At 36.4% G+C, this 18,281-nt stretch overlaps 1 protein-coding gene across 6 annotated transcripts in view; it reads left to right on the forward strand.

Annotated features, from left to right (window-relative positions):
- LOC111511144 (sphingomyelin phosphodiesterase) overlaps positions 1-18,281 on the forward strand; it is a 57,593-nt gene that overhangs the window by 11,927 nt on the left and 27,385 nt on the right. For 4 of the 6 annotated variants that reach the window (XM_074172111.1, XM_074172112.1, XM_074172107.1 and 1 more), the window contains exons 1-2: positions 7,118-7,153; positions 13,919-13,982. In XM_074172111.1, the coding sequence (XP_074028212.1) occupies positions 7,133-7,153; positions 13,919-13,982 (85 nt within the window). In that variant the 5' untranslated portion in view covers positions 7,118-7,132. Of the gene's footprint in view, positions 1-7,117; positions 7,154-7,341; positions 7,485-13,918; positions 13,983-18,281 lie in introns of those variants that run through there. The other 2 variants (XM_074172110.1, XM_074172108.1) reach the window with 2 other exon arrangements.

Genomic DNA, 18,281 nt, shown 5'->3' on the forward strand with positions numbered 1-18,281 from the left:
ATACACAATAATAATTGAAATGCAAAAAAAGCGTAAGTTTGCTTAGGTCACGCACTTTGCGACTATCCTAGTCTAGAAATATAGTCAAGTACAGAAATTAGCCCTTGGAACAAACTGAAAAAATCATTATGGCCCGAAGGCTTCAAAGTTTGGAGACCCCTGATCTAGTCCATACTAAAAACCAGTTAAAAATATATTGAAACCAAGTTACGATAAAAAACTTACTGTAGAATAATTATAATTCCCATCTTTCATACTAGTTACTGGATAACCTTTGATTTCCTCAAGATAGTTTAATTTTAAATATTTCAAAGATATGAGTATTAAAATAACCTTTGACGGGTATTACTATCGCGTGTTTTGATATTAGGCTATTTTCAATTTAAGTACGACCTATAAAAATAATGAGCAATATGGCGTAATGCTTATCAGTTTATTGTTGCTTCTGATTGAAATAATATTTGCAATGAAATACTTTATATTTCAGAGAAAAATAGTCATTGCAAGAATTGATTTCGTTAATTGTTGAGTAATCTGGTGTAGGTATCTAGTAATTACACCTATGCAAAAGTAAAGGTTAACCTTTGAACATATTTTACTCAACTTGCTCATTGAAAACCACAAATAAAGTTAGGTTAAATAATTTTCCAATATTTTTTTACGGTTCAAATCAATTGTTATCAAAATTATCACAAGTATAGCCGAATGATAATGAATATTCAGTTACGAACATGAAATTTTGAAAAAATTGCAAGAAAATAAATTTATAGATGAAAAACAAAATTATTTTAAAATAAACAATTGCATTGGTTGCAGATTGATTCAATAAACGACATTTCCTTAAAGGTATATTATCATATTTGCTTCATTTATCGTGCTAGAAGTAAAAAAATTGTGGAAAACGTCAAAAATGCCTGTTATTTTTATAAACAAATGCAGTGAAAAATTGATTAATAATAGTTACAAATTTGTTGAAAAGCTCATTTTCAAGGTCTATCCGTTCTCTATGAAAATGTATTCAATGTTTATTCAAATATCTTTGATAGTTTCAAAGTTTTATTAATTTTTTAGTTTATAAATCAAGTGGTTCATGCATTTTTTTTCATTCAATGAATCGCTTCAATATCTTGCGTTATTAACGAAAAGGACACTATTACAATTTAGTTATAATTTTGTAGCACATGATTTTCTATAGTACAATGAAAAATTAAATTACATCGATTATTCATTTTTTGTTACTATAAATATTTTAACAGGTGATGATCGACTGTATTGCCAAACATGCGCCAAACTAACTCACTCTTATAAGGAAACAAGTATATCTGAGGCACCAGTCAATCTAATAATAACACTGATGATCTTCAAACAAGACTCAACCTCTGACGGAAGCAAGAAACTCTTTGGAAGTTTCGAAATAGATGAACATTTCAATCTAGCAGACCAGTATTATAATATTCATGCAGTCATTGTTCGCTGTGGTTCTGGCGTTGAATTTGGTCATTATTACGCCTTGGTCAAAGACGAAAAGGACTGGTTTAAGTTTGACGAAAGTCGTGTCACAAAGTGTTCTGGCGATGCATTGAATCTATTGTAGCCTCTGGAGGCTTCAATAGATTCAATACATTTTGTTTGTTTTATGAGAGAGAGGACATTGGTAGATCAAGATCTTCAGATGATGTGGTGCTGCAGGTTTTTCCGGGTTTTCCTGCAGCTGGAAAAGCAAATGCGCCACTGGAATCAATGAAGTCGTCCCGGAGCGCAAATTAATTTTCATTGTTGTTTTCATTTTTATCGTTTTTTTATCGAATATTAAAATTTTTCAAGCCTATATAACGTGATCTTATTGAGTACCTTCATTGATCAAAATATCTCTACGAAGCGAAATAGTTTTTTGAGAATTATTTAAACATTTTTTTTGGGTCTTCATTGAAGACTTTTTTTTAAATTTCCCCCACTTTGAGGAACTTTTTTTATTTCTTAATTTTTCGTAGTTTTTGAAATATTTGCAGAAACCGAAATACCTTTTGTTACATTTTAATCTGTTTATAGCTTATGAATTATTTTATGTGCTAAAAAACAGTTTTAGCACCCATTCACCCATTTTACAGTCGCCATAATCGTCCTACCGAGGTGGCTATTGGCAATGTGGTGGATAAATTTGAGTCCACTGGTACAGTAAGCGATCGACCAATACCTGTACGTTTACGAAACGCAAGATCTGCCGAAAAAATCGCCGCTGTCTGTGAGAGTATGCAGTAGAATCAAAGGCTGTCGATTTTGCGTCGCTCACAAGAACTTGGCGTTTCGCAGACCACAACTTGGCGAATTTTGCGTCGTGACTTGGTGTTGCACCTGTACAAAATTCAACTGACCTAGGAACTGAAGGTAAACGACCATAGACAACAATGTGTATTCGCTGGATGAACTCTGGAGCAATTGACAACTGACCCTAATTTTCACCGAAAAATCAACTTCAGCGATGAGGCCCATTTCTGGGGCGCCTTTGACTTGTTTGTAAAATTTGCCTTACAAAAGAAAATAGGTGCTTGACATGCAGTGGCCGTTTTAAAAAATATTTGAGAGCAAGACAATGCCAACTTGTGACTCAGCAATGCTGATTCTATGCGTGGATGGTGACAGGACTGGATATGACTTAATATGATTTCAATTTCGATAAAAAAAGAAAACAAAATATTCCCCTAAGGGAATATTTTTAAATATAACATATGATATGGTATTTCTTGCATTATGTTATGTAAGAAGTTGTGATTTTTCATCTTAAATTCTCTCTTCCATTCAACGTCAAGATCTGCAAATAGTCAATTTCCTCATTCGAATTCCAAGTGGTATCGCAAGTGGGACGAGAAAGAAACATTCGTTCCTGCTCAAGTCAATTACTCAATTGATCTGATGAATGTCATCATAATTACTTGTATAATCTGCGCACATCTGGATATCCTTGGTTAGTTTACAAATACTTGTAATAATAAAATTCAGCTAATTGAAAAATATGTGTGATAATAGTGTTATAATGAGTGATTTTTTTGCTGGTATTTTTTTGACAACACTGTTTTTGACAGATCACGCGTGAATCGTGTCTTGTGTCATTGTCAAACTTGTTCAGTTTGATCTATAATGAATCGACTTACGAATGAACAACGCTTGCAAATTATTGAATTTTACTATCAAAATTCATGCTCGGTGAAGAAAGTGCATCGTGCACTTCTTACAATTTATGGGCAGTTTCGTCGGCCTACTGAGGAAACTATTCGGAAGCTTGTGACTAAATTTCGAACCTAGTTTACATTATTGGACATTAAACCACCAACACGCATACGTAGAGTGAGGACCGAAGAAAATATTGCGGCTGTATCCTCCAGTGTTCGTGATGACCGTGAAATGTCGATTCGCCGCCGTTCGTAGCAATTGGGCCTCTGTTACTTCACTACGTGGAAAATTTAGCGAAAGGATTTGGGTGTTAAACCTTAGAAGATACAGCTGGTGCAAGAATTGAAGCCAGACGACCTTCCACAACGTCTAATATTTGATGAATTGGGCGCTGGCAAAGTTGGAGGAAGATCCACATTTTTATCGAAAAGTTGTGTTCAGCGACGAGGCTCATTTCTGGTTGAATGGATACGTTAACAAGCAAAATTGCCGTATCTGGAGTGAAGACCAGCCACAAGCATTGCAAGAGCTACCGATGCATCCCGAAAAAGTCACTGTTTGATATGGATTATGGGTCGGTGGCATCATCGGGCTACAATTTTACCGAATGTACATAGCCCTTCTTCCAGCAGCAACAAAGGATCGCCGCCTGTTTTATGCACATCGCAATGGAAAATGTATCAATCAGGTTGTGGGTAGCAATCAGTTTTATAAGGTACCCGACGCAGTGGCTAATTTTTTTAAAACTTGAAAATGCCAATTCTTATACAGGTCATTCATTTTGAAGATCGTCTGCTACATTTTAGTTGAATTTGATGACACTAAAGAAACATGGCAGTTGGAAATCATCAACGGTTGCTGAAGGGTATGTTAGTGAATCGGTAGCACACAGGACAGAAATAGCTAATGAGGTGTTTAGAACGTTGGCAGTGTTGAAATAACACCCACACCCGATTTGCGACCAGGTACATCAACGGCAGTTGTGTCCATGGCAGAAAAAAATATAACTTCAACACATGAAAATTCGACTGTTGTACTGAATAGTTCATGGAACATATTATTTCTGCAATGTTTTTGATATGAAGGAAATGTAACTGTGTATATATAAACTGAATAACTGAATAAGTGTAAAATATTTAAGGAGGCGATTCCTCATCGAAAAAAAGATAGGATATTTCATATAAAGGAATTTCATTGGAGCATCCCTTGTTGAGATACAGCCCCTTAAAGGGGGTACATAAAATTTGTATAACAATTTTTTTCACAAGCACTGAAAAAGTTACAATATTGAAATTCACCTGACGTTTTGTTCTACCAAAAAGACACTTAGCCAGAAATTTATTTGGTTTACCGCATGGTTGTAAGGGGTGGAAAACGAAACCTCTAAAATTTATTTCCAATGTAACTTTTTGTCTTATCATTTGTTTACCATTCAAAAATTTATTTCCGATAACCTGTTTCATTCTAAACAAAAAATGTCTCCTGGGTTTTTTGCCCAAAATAAACCAGTTCTCAGCAAAAAAATATTTTAGGAACAACTACAGAGATACATCGTTATAAATGCGAACTGGATTTATTGTTATTTTGTAGTTAGTACCTGCATTAAACGATTAAAGGGTAATGAACAAAACTAATTTATTAATAACAAAACACACAACATGTAGAAATCATAGTAAATGTTCAATATGTCCACCTTCAGAAATTACGCATGCGTCTAGACGTCGGTGCATTAAGCCACGTATTCGCTCAAATATTCCTGGAGTCTCTCTGATTACCTGAACGCATCGATGATGCAGTTTCTTAAGTCCTCTACATCGCGAACAGGAGTATGATGAACCAAATGCTGTAAATGGCCCCAAATAGAGAAATCGAGAGGATTGAGATCCGGGGATCGAGCGGGCCAGTTCTGTGGTCCTCCTCGACCTATCCATTGATTTGCATATGTTTCAGTTAAATGCTGACGTGCTACTTGACTAAAATGGGCGGTAGCACCATCATGCATAAAAAACATATCCCTTCTGACGCCCAAAGGAACTTCCTTTAGCAGTACTGGATGCACTTCTCTCAAAAATTGAACGTATGCCTCACCATTTAATCGAGGAGGTAAAAAATGAGGCCCAATTAAATCATCCCTAATAACACCAAGCCACACGTTAAGAGAAAACTGTTCTTGATGGTTAGTTTCGACAATAGCGTGACGGTTTTCATCAGCCCATATGTGGTAATTATGAAAATTAATAATCTTGTCCCGAGAAAAACTACATTCGTCTGTGAATTCTACCGTCTTCAGAAAGTCACAATTTTTTCTAATCATTTCCAGCATCCAATTGCAAAATACAAGACGGTTCGGAAAGTCTCGCGGTAACAGTGCCTGTACTCGTTGCAGATGGTAAGGGTATAAGAGTTGTTCCTTTAAAATTCGAAATAGCGTCATATGATCAATATTTAGCTGGAAAGCAATCTTTCTAGTACTGGTAGTAGGTTGTTCTTCAATCAAATTAAGGACTGCTTCCTCAAGCTGTGATGTTCGTACTTCTCGATGGCGACCACAATCCTGCGTTCTTTTGTCGAATGAACCATATTCTCGTAATCGTTGATGAAGTCGAGCAAATATTCTATGTGAAGGATGCTGCCGTTGAGGATACATTTCAGCATATCTTCTAGAAGCTTCTAATCCATTCCCCTGCGACAGACCGTAAACGTAATGCATATCAGTCATTTCCTCATTTGTGTATGCCATTTTAATAACAAGTGAATTATTAAAGTAACAAATTAAGAACAGAACAACAACACACAATTAGTATTAATTCAATTTCGAAAATTCACAAAGTGACAGCGTCATACCAATTTAATTGTCACTAGCACTAATAGTGACCTACTAGATAGATTAGTTTCGTATTTTCGCATTTATGACGATGTATTTCTGTAGTTGTTCGTAAAATAATTTTTGTTGCGAACTGGTTTATTTTGGGCAAAAAACTCAAGAGACATTTTTTGTTTAGAATGAAACAGGCTATCGGAAATAAATTTTTGAATGGTAAACAAATAATAAGACAAAAAGTTACATTGGGAATAAATTTTAGGGGTTTCGTTTTCCACCCCTTACAACCATGGGATAAACCAAATAAATTTCTGACTGAGTGTCTTTTTGGTAGTACAAAACGTCAGGTTAATTTCAATATTGTAACTTTTTCAGTGCTTGTGAAAAAAATTGTTATACAAATTTTATGTACCCCCTTTAAGGGGCTGTATCTCAACAAGGGATGCACCAATGAAATTCCTTTATATGAAATATCCTATCTTTTTTTCGATGAGGAATCACCTCCTTAAATGTTTTACACTTATTTAGTTCCACCCTGTATATATACTCACTTTTTTCTCGAAGAAAAAAGTAATTTTATATAAAGTGACATTCTGTTACCCGTCATCAGAGATTAAATGTCAAATTTTTTTTCCGTCACAGAAAAAACTCGTTTTTGTTCTTAGTCTCGGGACTTTCCATTCCATGTGTCAGCATTCAAGTTCCAGCAACTACATCTCTATACCAAGCCAGCGTGTATAAAGCAGCCGTTGTAATCCATTAGGCATTGGAAATGATAGTGATGTAAATGAAGAAGTGTTACGAGATCAGCAGTATGTCACTAATAGATATGCTGAACGGTTGAAACTAAACAAGAATTAACAATTACATTCATTTATTTTAAGTGAAGTAATTATTAGGAGTACAATATTTCACTTATTATGGGCTATCTTCCACGATTACGATAATTATTTCAACAGAACTTGCAAAAGCGATAGCTGTGGAAATAATGACATCCATTGGTTTTCTATGATAGGGTTATTTTCTAGCGAGCTCGAAATCGAAAATAAGTCATCAAAGCGTCACTGGGTGGAAAGGTGTATCATACCATAGAAACAGTCATTTCTAATTGTTATGATTAACATGAAAATCAATCGACTATAAATGTGTCGTCTTGATAATTGCGTGAGTATTGTTGACATGAAACGAGATTTGCGTTCTTGTTTTTCACATGATTGAGACATTGTTATCATTTAATTTTTATTCTCATTTCGATTGGGAACATCTACATTTATCTGCAGTTGCACAAATGTGTGACATATCTTGCAATGGTAAATAATAAAAATGAATCGAACAACATTATCTGAGAGAATTGACATCAAAGTCAACACTCTTCGATTGAATATGATACGATCATTTCACAGAAATAACTTGTTCTCCAAACAATAATTCGACGTTCGGAATCGTTACTCTCTATTCAAAAGATTACTGTGCATACCTTCATATAGTTCTGCTGGTGAGTAGTGGGTAGAAAATTTTTCGACAAATAAATAGAAACCTATTTAGATTCTTGTAGTTTACATAAAGTGCTAAAAAAATTAGTATCGTGGAATATATTTTAGTTCCTGTGAGTTGGGCTACCTATCGGGCGCGTCCCCAGGTAGCGGATAGGGAAACGCCAGGGGACTGGAGGCCCTGTCCGGGAAGCCAATGTGGCCTTACGGATGGGGTTACCGGACTACTGGTCAGTGGCAGAAATAAGTAAGGTGAGAGGAACTAAAACTCCCCAATAGCCTTTGCGAAACATGCCACCGTGGACCAGCCTACCCAAGCTAAGGTGTAAGGAATCGCGCCGACAGCTGAATGACTCCCTTTGGGGAACTGGGCGAAACCTCATTGTAATAACAAAAAATGAATAAAAACAAAACTGTCAGTTAGATGAGAAATGTCTTTTGAATTGTATAATCTGGCAGTTGAATATATCTAGGACATGACTAACAGAATTAGAGGTAGGTTAGGTTAGGTTAGGTTAGGTCCAAATTGAGTGGGTCTATTCGACCCTCCACCGCAACCCGCAAGGGTTTATTGTGGCTCACACCTATTCTCACTCGGCCAAACTAACCCAGCTTCTTAACGAAGCCGATTATTTGGTATGGTGAGTGGTTTTTCAGGTCAGATGGTAAAACTACGGCTCTGCCGAACTCTAAAGACCTGATTCGGTCCCCAGCGGGGCAGGCACAAAGTATATGCTCTGTTAATGAGGTAGTCGGATAGTCAAGTTGCAAGATTCCCACCTTGATATCCACGACAACCTTCCAATATGAGGGTTTTTGCACGTCAGCTACACCTGAAGATGCCTTAGATTCAGCCGTGCAGGGCTTTTTCGCCTCTGGTTTTGGTGAAACCTTACTTGAGCGCGAACGTTTGCTGAACCTGCTCATGGGGGGTTAGTTCCCCCACCTGAGACAGGCTTGCTCCTGAACTAAATTTACAGGGAGGTCCGTTAAAGCCGTAAACTCGACACCCATCTCCTCTAGAGACTCGCTCCTGAATTAAATTTACAGGGAGGTCAGTTGCAGTCGTAAACTCGACATCCATCTCTTCTGTAGACTCGCTCCTGAACTAAATTTACAGAGAGGTCCGTTAAAGCCGTAAACTCGACACCCATCTCTTCTGTAGACTCGCTCCTGAACTAAATTTACAGAGAGATCCGTTGGAGTCGTAAACTCGACACCCATCTCCTCTAGAAACTCGCTCCTGAACTAAATTTACAGGGAGGTCTGTTAAAGCCGTAAACTCGACACCCATCTCCTCTAGAGACTCGCTCCTGAACTAAATTTACAGGGAGGTCCGTTAAAGCCGTAAACTCGACATCCATCTCCTCTAGAAACTCGCTCCTGAACTAAATTTACAGGGAGGTCTGTTAAAGCCGTAAACTCGACACCCATCTCCTCTAGAGACTCGCTCCTGAACTAAATTTACAGGGAGGTCCGTTAAAGCCGTAAACTCGACATCCATCTCCTCTAGAGACTCGCTCCTGAACTAAATTTACAGGGAGGTCCGTTAAAGCCGTAAACTCGACATCCATCTCCTCTAGAGACTCGCTCCTGAACTAAATTTACAGGGAGGTCCGTTAAAGCCGTAAACTCGACATCCATCTCTTCTGTAGACTCGCTCCTGAACTAAATTTACAGGGAGGTCCGTTAAAGCCGTAAACTCGACATCCATCTCTTCTGTAGACTCGCTCCTCAACTAAATTTACAGGGAGGTCCGTTAAAGCCGTAAACTCGACATCCATCTCCTCTAGAGACTCGCTCCTGAACTAAATTTACAGGGAGGTCCGTTAAAGCCGTAAACTCGACATCCATCTCTTCTGTAGACTCGCTCCTGAACTAAATTTACAGAGAGATCCGTTGGAGTCGTAAACTCGACATCCATCTCCTCTGTAGACTCGCTCATATGAAGCTTCTTCATATGATACTTTAACTGAACCACATGGCCTCAATCCAAAAATGTATTTTCTTGGCTATAAGCCTATTTTGTTTTATATAAGTCAAATATTACAAATGTGCAATGTACTTCATTTGATACTTCCTGTTGCCTGACAAGTGAGCACTGATGATGACGAAAGTCGAAAGCGCTTTGCAAGAATTTTTAAAAATTATACACTTTAATACAGAAACCTCTTCGATTTATTAATAAATACATGGAACTGTTAAAATTTTATATTCTTGAAAATATGGTCGACACGATTCGTCTGGTTTTAGATTGAAAATGAGCATCCCCAGATGTTGATGTTATAGGATATATTGCAGTAGATTAGAGCATAATATACATTGATGAGTTGATTTGTATTGAACATATTTTTTTTATTGCAATATAGCATAGTAACCTGTGTTAACTTTTTTGCTTATGGCATCAATATCATTTTCCCAACTCATTCCACTATCTATATAAGTTCCAAGTAATTTCGTAACTTCAGAAAGATGAATAGTGCTATTTTTGACAACCACTTGAATATCAGTCACAGACCTCCACCTAGAATGGAAATGCAATGAAAAAATTTCTTTCATACCAGTTCGTGAATTCTCCTGCTAAATTATTTAGTTTTTTTTTCTAAGTCTTCAGGACTATCTGCATCAATGGCCAATGTAGTATGATCTGCATAGATAACTACTGAATTTGAACTGATATAGTCAGGTAGATCGTTTATGAATAACAAAAAAATAAGCGGCCCCAAGATCGATCCCTGAGGAACTCCCCGCTCCATCTCATAATATTCAGATGTATGCTCTCCGATTTTAACTGATATTTTCCTGAAGCGCATGTATGACATCAGCCATGACAAGAAATTTCCACGAAAACCAAGGGAATATAATTCACTTTCGATTATCTCCAGGTCAATAATGTCGAATGCCTTCGATAGATTGGAAGCTGTTGATGAAATACCCTGTAGCATATTTATTTGATATTGTGATATGGAAACAAGTAGTATCACTTATGACATCGTCCTTCTGACATATATTGATGTAAAGTTTTCTAAAGAACACTTTCTCTAGTGAAGTCGAACCTCGATGTGTACGGTTCATTTTCTATTCATCATCAATAATTATGGGCATTTTTATTCTGAGCTTCCTGCAAATAGAGAGTTTTGTTTTCGTGGTGTGAACTCAATTTACTTCTCAATTCTTTCACCTACAATTGGAAGCTGTGATGTAGATATAAATGACATTCATAAAATTCAAAACAGGATTTCTTCAAGTTTTCTGAATATTCTCTTCTTCAGAATAACCTAAAGTGAAGGCGAAAGATTTATTCGCACACAATCGCGACAAAAGAAATGACCAGGAAAGGAATTTCTGGCAAAAACTTTATAATCTGCACTGACAGCAGACAAGCCCTATTAGCCTTGAACAGACAACGTGTTACCTCAGGGCTAGTACTAGAGTGCCACCAAGATTTAGCCAAAGCCTCGGTAAGAAACGGCTGTACCAAGAATTTTAGGACCCAGTGGCACTTACGGCCTGATGACTTCGACAATTGCGGAACTAGTCAAATGTTACATGATAATAATAATGACGATAATACGTGAAGTCGCGAAGTGGACTAGGGATTCGTGAGTGGACGAAAAATGGTGCATTTTCATTGAAGTTTGCTTCCCAATTCGTTTGTTTCACGGTTATACCTTCATCTACAAGAGGATGTGTACTTTTGAGTTTGGGGAATCTATATCAGTGATTCCCAAAGTGGCCCAGATGAACCCCCAGGGGTCCATGAGATACTCGACGGGGGTCTACGCTGAGGTGACCAAAAAATGGGGGTCAACAATTCGAAAGCGAGGGTCCACGAAAATTCATCTGGTTTCGATAGTGAAGAAGTAAAATGTTGCCTTGCCTTCACCTATCAATGATAATAATAATAATAATAGTCATTTATTTCCTTAAGACAGTTACAAACCATATGGAAAAAGTCACTTGTTTACATTTAAAATACAATAATACTAATACTGATACTGAAAAATTTATTTCACCGCAAATTGCCACGACAAATATTCATCCAGTTTATAAAAACACTGTTCTGTCAAAAAGGATTTTAAATTATATTTGAATGATTGTTTTGTCATGCAGTTTCTCACATTTGAAGGAATAAGAGCATTGTATATTTTAGGAGCGATATGACAGGGAGATTGGTGAGTTATTTTGAATTTTCCGAATGGAATTGAAAAATCATTCTTTTGTCTTGTATCGAAACTATGATTTTGATTGTTCCTCACATAAATTTCATCATTATTGTCGAATACTAGCATACTCAACTCTGATGTGACTAGACATGGTAATGTTAATATTTTCAGTCTCTTGAATATATCTTTGCATGAATCAGTCTGTGAAAGCCCCGTCATTGATCGTAATATTCGTTTTTGTGCCACGAAGATATTTTTTGCTAGGGTAGATGAACCCTAAAATATCACACCGTGTCGTAGCCACTTTCAACTTGTGCATAGTAGAGCTGTATCAATTGATCAATATTGAGTACATGCCGCAAATTTCGAAACTGAAAGGCAATCGAATTCAATTTTGAGATTAGGTAATGGTAATGTACCTAATGTAATAAGGTAATGGCAATGTAGAAGGATAATATATATTAAAAAGCTCAACGACTGTTACATGTGAAAACTTTCAAATTCCTAATTTAGTACAACGTGTCAAGGCTTTCAAAGCGCCGCCGCCGCCGCGCCGCAACGCTTCAGACGTGGAAAGAGGGGGTCCACCGGAACCAGCAAAATTTTGAAAGATCTCTATGATATAAAAAAGTTTGGGAACCACTGGTCTATATGACAGAAGGGTACTGGACCCAGTCTGTAAAATCATTAGGTGCTTGGATATTCTTCTCTGCATGATCCACGACCACGAGAGAACAGAAATTGGACCATTCCTCTTTGGGGCAGCTGCTCGAGCGGCTGATGAACTCGGTTTAGTTTTCGACTCACGGGGTGATCACCACCGTAGAGATCACTTCACTCCTGTGGATATATCTCGAATTCTTCTACTATTAACGCTGGAGTTTCCCAAGGATCCATATTGTCTCCAACCCTTTTTTTATTGTATATCAACGACTTATAGGAACAAAACGAAGAATCCAGTTGTCTCGTCATTCCACTTGTATTCCAGTACATCGGCTGCGGATGCAGCAGGAGGTTACATATCTAAATGATGATCTAGAAGTGATTTCTAATTGGGGTGAAAGTAAAAAGTAACCAGGTTCAATTCAATGCCACAAAAACCCAGGCATCAGTTTAAACCCAGGCATCAGTTTTCTCCAAAAAGATAAATATCTCCGAACCGGATATAATGAAATGTCAGGACAGACAATTCCGCTTTCTGCTTCGATAAGTTTGTTGGGAGTTAAAATAGACATCAATATGTCTTGGCACAATCATGTTGCTGGAATTGCAAAGGCTTCTTCTCAAAAGCTTGGAACACTGTTCCGAACCAGAAAACTGTACACACCTCAGCAACTTTTGATGCTTCATAAAGCTCAGATCAGACCTTTGGAGTATTGTTCTCATGTATGGAGCTCCGCCTCAATGTAATCTCCAGCGATTCAAATTCAGTGTGAATCGCTACTTTCGCACAGGCATCGCTCTTAGACCGCCTTAAGAATTTTCCTGTAAGTGCTAGTGTTTTGTCCTTGTAAGATATACAAAGACAAGCCAATGCAAGGAAATCTTCTTCAATAACATTGAAGTCCTTGGCTTATCAAAGCACCTGACTTTGGCTCTCCTAATGAGCTGCTCAAAAGGAAGAATTGTGGTTCCTGTTCCCTACTGGTAAATTTGTAGTTGTCAACACTTGAAGAATTTATTCAAGCCAAAATTCTTTTCCCGATTGTAAAAGTTGTTAGTGGACAGTTATCATCTCTCTTTATCGTTAGCGCTAGATTTGCCGAGCTGTACTACTGACACCAAATTGTCAATGATAAACAATCATAATAATCCTACGGTAACCTTCTAGAAGCACTTGTTTCATAAAATTTCACGAATTTTTATATTTACTGAACGTTTTTATGCGTATGAAACTACTAAGTCATCGAACGTTATAACGGTAAATCTTTTCCGTTAGTAAATTATGAACCACTAGAATAATTTCAAAGATTTACTACCTACTCATACAGTTATTTATGTTGGGAAGAGTTCACCTCAATATTTTGATTAACTTTGATTCTCAAATCGAACGCTATTATACCTACTCTGACCACATAAATATTTCACTTCTCGTTTCAAATTATTTGCTGGATACCCAGCAAATTAAAGAACAAAAATGAAAGTTCCTTGTTGGAATTGTAGAAATGATATTAATATCTCTCGCCATCATTATGCTGGCACCCATTAATGTTAAATTGTAAACATTATTTGATATCCTTATTTTTAAATTGTTCACTTCTCTTTTCCAGGTTATTATGCTGAAATTCCTACTATTGGCAACATGCACAATTTGCAGTACTATTATTATTCAAGGTAAGTGTGTTGGTTATTTATATTTTGATCGCAATACAACTTAGATCTCTGCATGTGTAATTTATTCATGCAAATAGCAGACTCATTGCACAAATTACCTTTTACTCTCACTATTATCCGAAATGCTGTTCAAGTTTTTGTGTGATAGATGTCACCTGAAAATAAATGAAATGATGAACTTCATATAGAGGATGGTGAACACCAATACTGAAAAAGTTTGTTGAAATTTGATTGTTATATTTATTAATTTTCTATTACTCCTTATGCATTCTTTTCGCAACAGATTTTATCAGCACAATCTAGTTATCAAAATTATTCGTGTTTTTGATTTGAAGCAAGTTATTCTACCTTTTCCACACGATTGTACGATTATGATTTCTATTTTGTACTTATTGTTGATTCTTGTTCTTTAGACTGATTCAAAACAGACTTTGAATCAAAATGATCATGATAATTTTGATTTCCAAATCTAGTTATCACTAGAACTTCGACCTAAATTATTGAAAAAGTGTGCTCATTCACTTTCGACCGTACTCTGTCATATTTTTAATATTTGTTTAGAGACAGGAATATTTCAAGATCAAATGAAGCTGGCAATAGTGTTACTACTTTATAAAAAGGGGGAACAGAACGATATGGGTAATTAATTATAGGCCAATCAGTTTGTTGACAGCTTTTTCTATGTTACTCGAAGTGATCATATCTACTAGAATTATTAATTTCTTTAATTACTATAATTTGTTCAATGATTTCCAACACGGTTTTCTCAAAGGAAAAAATACAGAAACAGCATTGTTTGATTTCATAGATGAAATTCATTCTTTACTAGAACAAGACTCTATGGCTTTTTCTGGACCTGAATAAAGCTTTTGACTGTGTGGACCATTCTGTTTTGTTACAAAAGCTGTGTCATCATGGTATCAAGGGTAAAGCTTTAGATCTCATGATATCGTATCTTAGCAACAGAAAACAAAAAGTTTGCATTGAACATCAAACAGAAGTTTTTTACTCTGACATAGCTGACATTCATAAAGGTATTCCACAAGGAAGGGTGCTAGGTCCTTTGTTGTTTATCATTTATATAAACGATTTTTCGGAAATTTTTAAAAATACTAGCACCGAACTTGTCAGTTATGCTGATGATTCCAATCTTGCTATACCTCTTGACTGCCATATGAATTTGGAAAGTGATGTATTGAATGTTGTTTCTACATCCTCAGCATATTTAATTCAAAATCAACTTCTTTTGAATACAGCCAAAACTAATTGTATAGTTAATACTTCCATCATTATTCCAGAGTATGTGAACATGGGCCCTGAAAAGTTGAATTTTTCATCTTGTACAAAAATGTTAGGGGTCTATCTAGATGACAAATTAAACTTTGACGCACATATTGAGCATCTTGCAAAAAAACTGGCTAGCAAATGTTATGCAATTAGAATTTTGAGAAGTGACTTGAATACTCCTGCACTAAAAACAGCATACTATGGAACCGTATATCCTTTCCTCAAATACGGAGTTATGTTCTGGGATGGAAGCACTAACTTGGAACGCATTTTCATTATGCAAAAACGTATAATAAAGAATATGCTTAACATGAACTTAACAGACTCCTGTCGGGGAATTTTTAACAGTAATACCTAAATTACTTACTTTATATGGCATCTATATGTATGTTTGTGTTATTTTCGTTTATGACAACAAAGAAAAATTCATTATTCATAAAAACATTTACGAGTACTATACTAGGAACAATTCGAACCTCGTTCTTCCTAAGCACAGACTAAGAAATACAGAAAGAGGTCCATGTTATATGGCCATCAAACTATACAATCATTTACCAGTGACAATCAGAGAAGAAGGCAGACGGCATATTTTCAAAATTCTAGTTTTCGATTTGTTGTGTAACATGGAACCGTATTCGACGCAAGCATTTTTTATGGCAACTTCATGACGATTGCAGAAAACAGAAGAAGGATAGATATTAGTATAAGCCATCAACATTTTTATAATCCTAACAAATGAAGACATGATATATGCGAGAGTATATTTTCATTATATTTTGATATCTATATATTTTAGACAAATGCGTTTATATATGTGACATTTATCTTATTTTCTTTCTCTTTTTTTTCAATATTGAGTTATACTGAAATGTACTCCCACAAATTTATAAACCTGTGATAATCTTGTGTTGTATTTTAGTTATATATTTATACCTTACTGACTTAAGTTTTCATATGTTCAATTCGAACTATCTATTTCTGTTTCAGTAAGTTCAATTCTTTATTTTTTAATGAATCGTGACAAAATAATTGACTAAAACCCTCTGAAATGTGTTTAACATAAAAACATTTCGTCATTACTATTCGAATACATTTTTTGATAAGTGTCTTTCTAAGTATCAACTGCGTTCGACGAACTTTTCGTCGTCGTACAAAATAAACTATCAATCGAGTTAGCAAGGTTAGCGTTAGGTTAGGTCTAAAGTGAGTGGGTCTTTTCGACTCTCCATCGCAACCCGCAAGGGTTTATTGTGGCTAACACACTCGACCAAATGAACCCAGCTTCTTGACGAAGTTGATTAGTTTGTATGGCGAGTGGTCTTTCAGGTAAGAATACGGCTCTGCCGAACTCTAAAAACCTGATTCGGTCCGCAGCGGGGCAGGCACAAAGTATATGCTCTGCATATGATGATTCAAATGACAGTGGCCTGTACGAAGGTCTGTTAGAGATCGTAGTTCATCCCTACTATAGTTCAACAACTGTTTGGTATTAAGCTTCGAAGTGTGGATAAAGGCCTTGGAGTGAGCGATTCCTGGAAGATTCTGCCAGAAGTCCATAAGTCTTCTTGCCATCCAGGTCTTCAATATTTGTTTGGCAAAGCCTAAAGCGATGCCAAACAAGCAGGTGCTTTGACAGGTTCTGGTGCGATGAAGCCGCTTACAGCACCCTCCTTTGCAAGAGAGTCAGCAGCTTCATTGCCTTCCAGGCCAGTATGGCCGGGAATCCAGACCAGAGACAATCTGTTTAGTCTTCCTATCGAGGATAGTCGTTTTTGGCAATTTGCTATAGTATTTCCAATACCAATTGGAACAGCACAGATAAGGAATTCTCGCCTCGACATAGGCGTCGGCATATTATTATTATTATACTTATTCTTAAAATCATAGCAAATGATCACCCCATGAAAAAGTTATCTCAACTGAATTTTTTTACCATGGGTAATTATGAAAAACTTCGAAATTCAAGGTAGTTGATTTCCGAGTCTAAAACTCTAAAATACAATGAAAACACAAATAATCACACCGAATTCTCGTCAAACATATATTTACAAAATAATAGAGACGAACAAAATTGCTAGAAAAATCAAAATTCTTCTTCGCTATATTCGGATGAAGTGTAATCATCATCGGTTTAAATAACGATCGGATTTATGGAACTTTGCACATAATATTTGTTCTCTTCTTTTATAACGTGGGCCACACTGTTCTTCCACACATCACTATTACCTACTTCATTCACCACTCGCCTTATATTGTCAAGCACTACAGCATTCAAAGTCGGTGACTGATTACATTTCCGCAAGCTCTCTTTCATTGTGACCCAAACACAATAGTATGGAGGCAAACGTAAGAGAATATGATCACGTGTTTCACACATCGAATCAATAATATACTCTTTTTTGAAATTACGTTGTTTTATGCTCGCCAGTAATACCTTTTTCGTTGGAATCTTTTCGGGTATTTCCATGTCATGATTTCGCATGAAATCAACAATATCTGCTTTTTTGTGTTATTGTTTGGTATTTTAGTCAATAACCGAGAATGATACAAAGCGTTATCCATAACAATAACCGAGTTTGAAGGAGTATTTGGGAGAAGCTGCTCACTGAACCAGGTTTCGAATAAAGCCGCAGTCATATCTTCGTGGTAATCAGCAGACGAATCTTTTATATTTTTGGTCGACAGAAGCAAAGCGTTAGGTACGAAACCACTTTCATTCCCGGCATGCAAAATTATAACACGTTTTCTCCTTGAAGAAGGTGTGTTCAAAGCACAATACTTGGTTACGTCTACCCAGCCATATTTGACAACACCATGGGTGTCAAACCAAGTTTCGTCGAGGTAGATTATATGTCTGCTGGATTCTCGGTAGCTTTTCATTCGCCTCAAATATTCTTGTCGGAGTTGAACAATGCGTGTCGATTCCATTATGACCATCCGATTGTTCAATTTTTTATATTTGAAACCACAAGACAATAAGACACCTCGTAGAGTTTCTAAAGATTTGTAATT

Source organism: Leptinotarsa decemlineata, unplaced genomic scaffold (assembly GCF_025532065.1).
Source record: "Leptinotarsa decemlineata unplaced genomic scaffold, Ldec_3_MD MMD2_tig00000035_RagTag_RagTag, whole genome shotgun sequence".
Taxonomy (NCBI): Eukaryota; Metazoa; Arthropoda; class Insecta; order Coleoptera; family Chrysomelidae; genus Leptinotarsa; species Leptinotarsa decemlineata.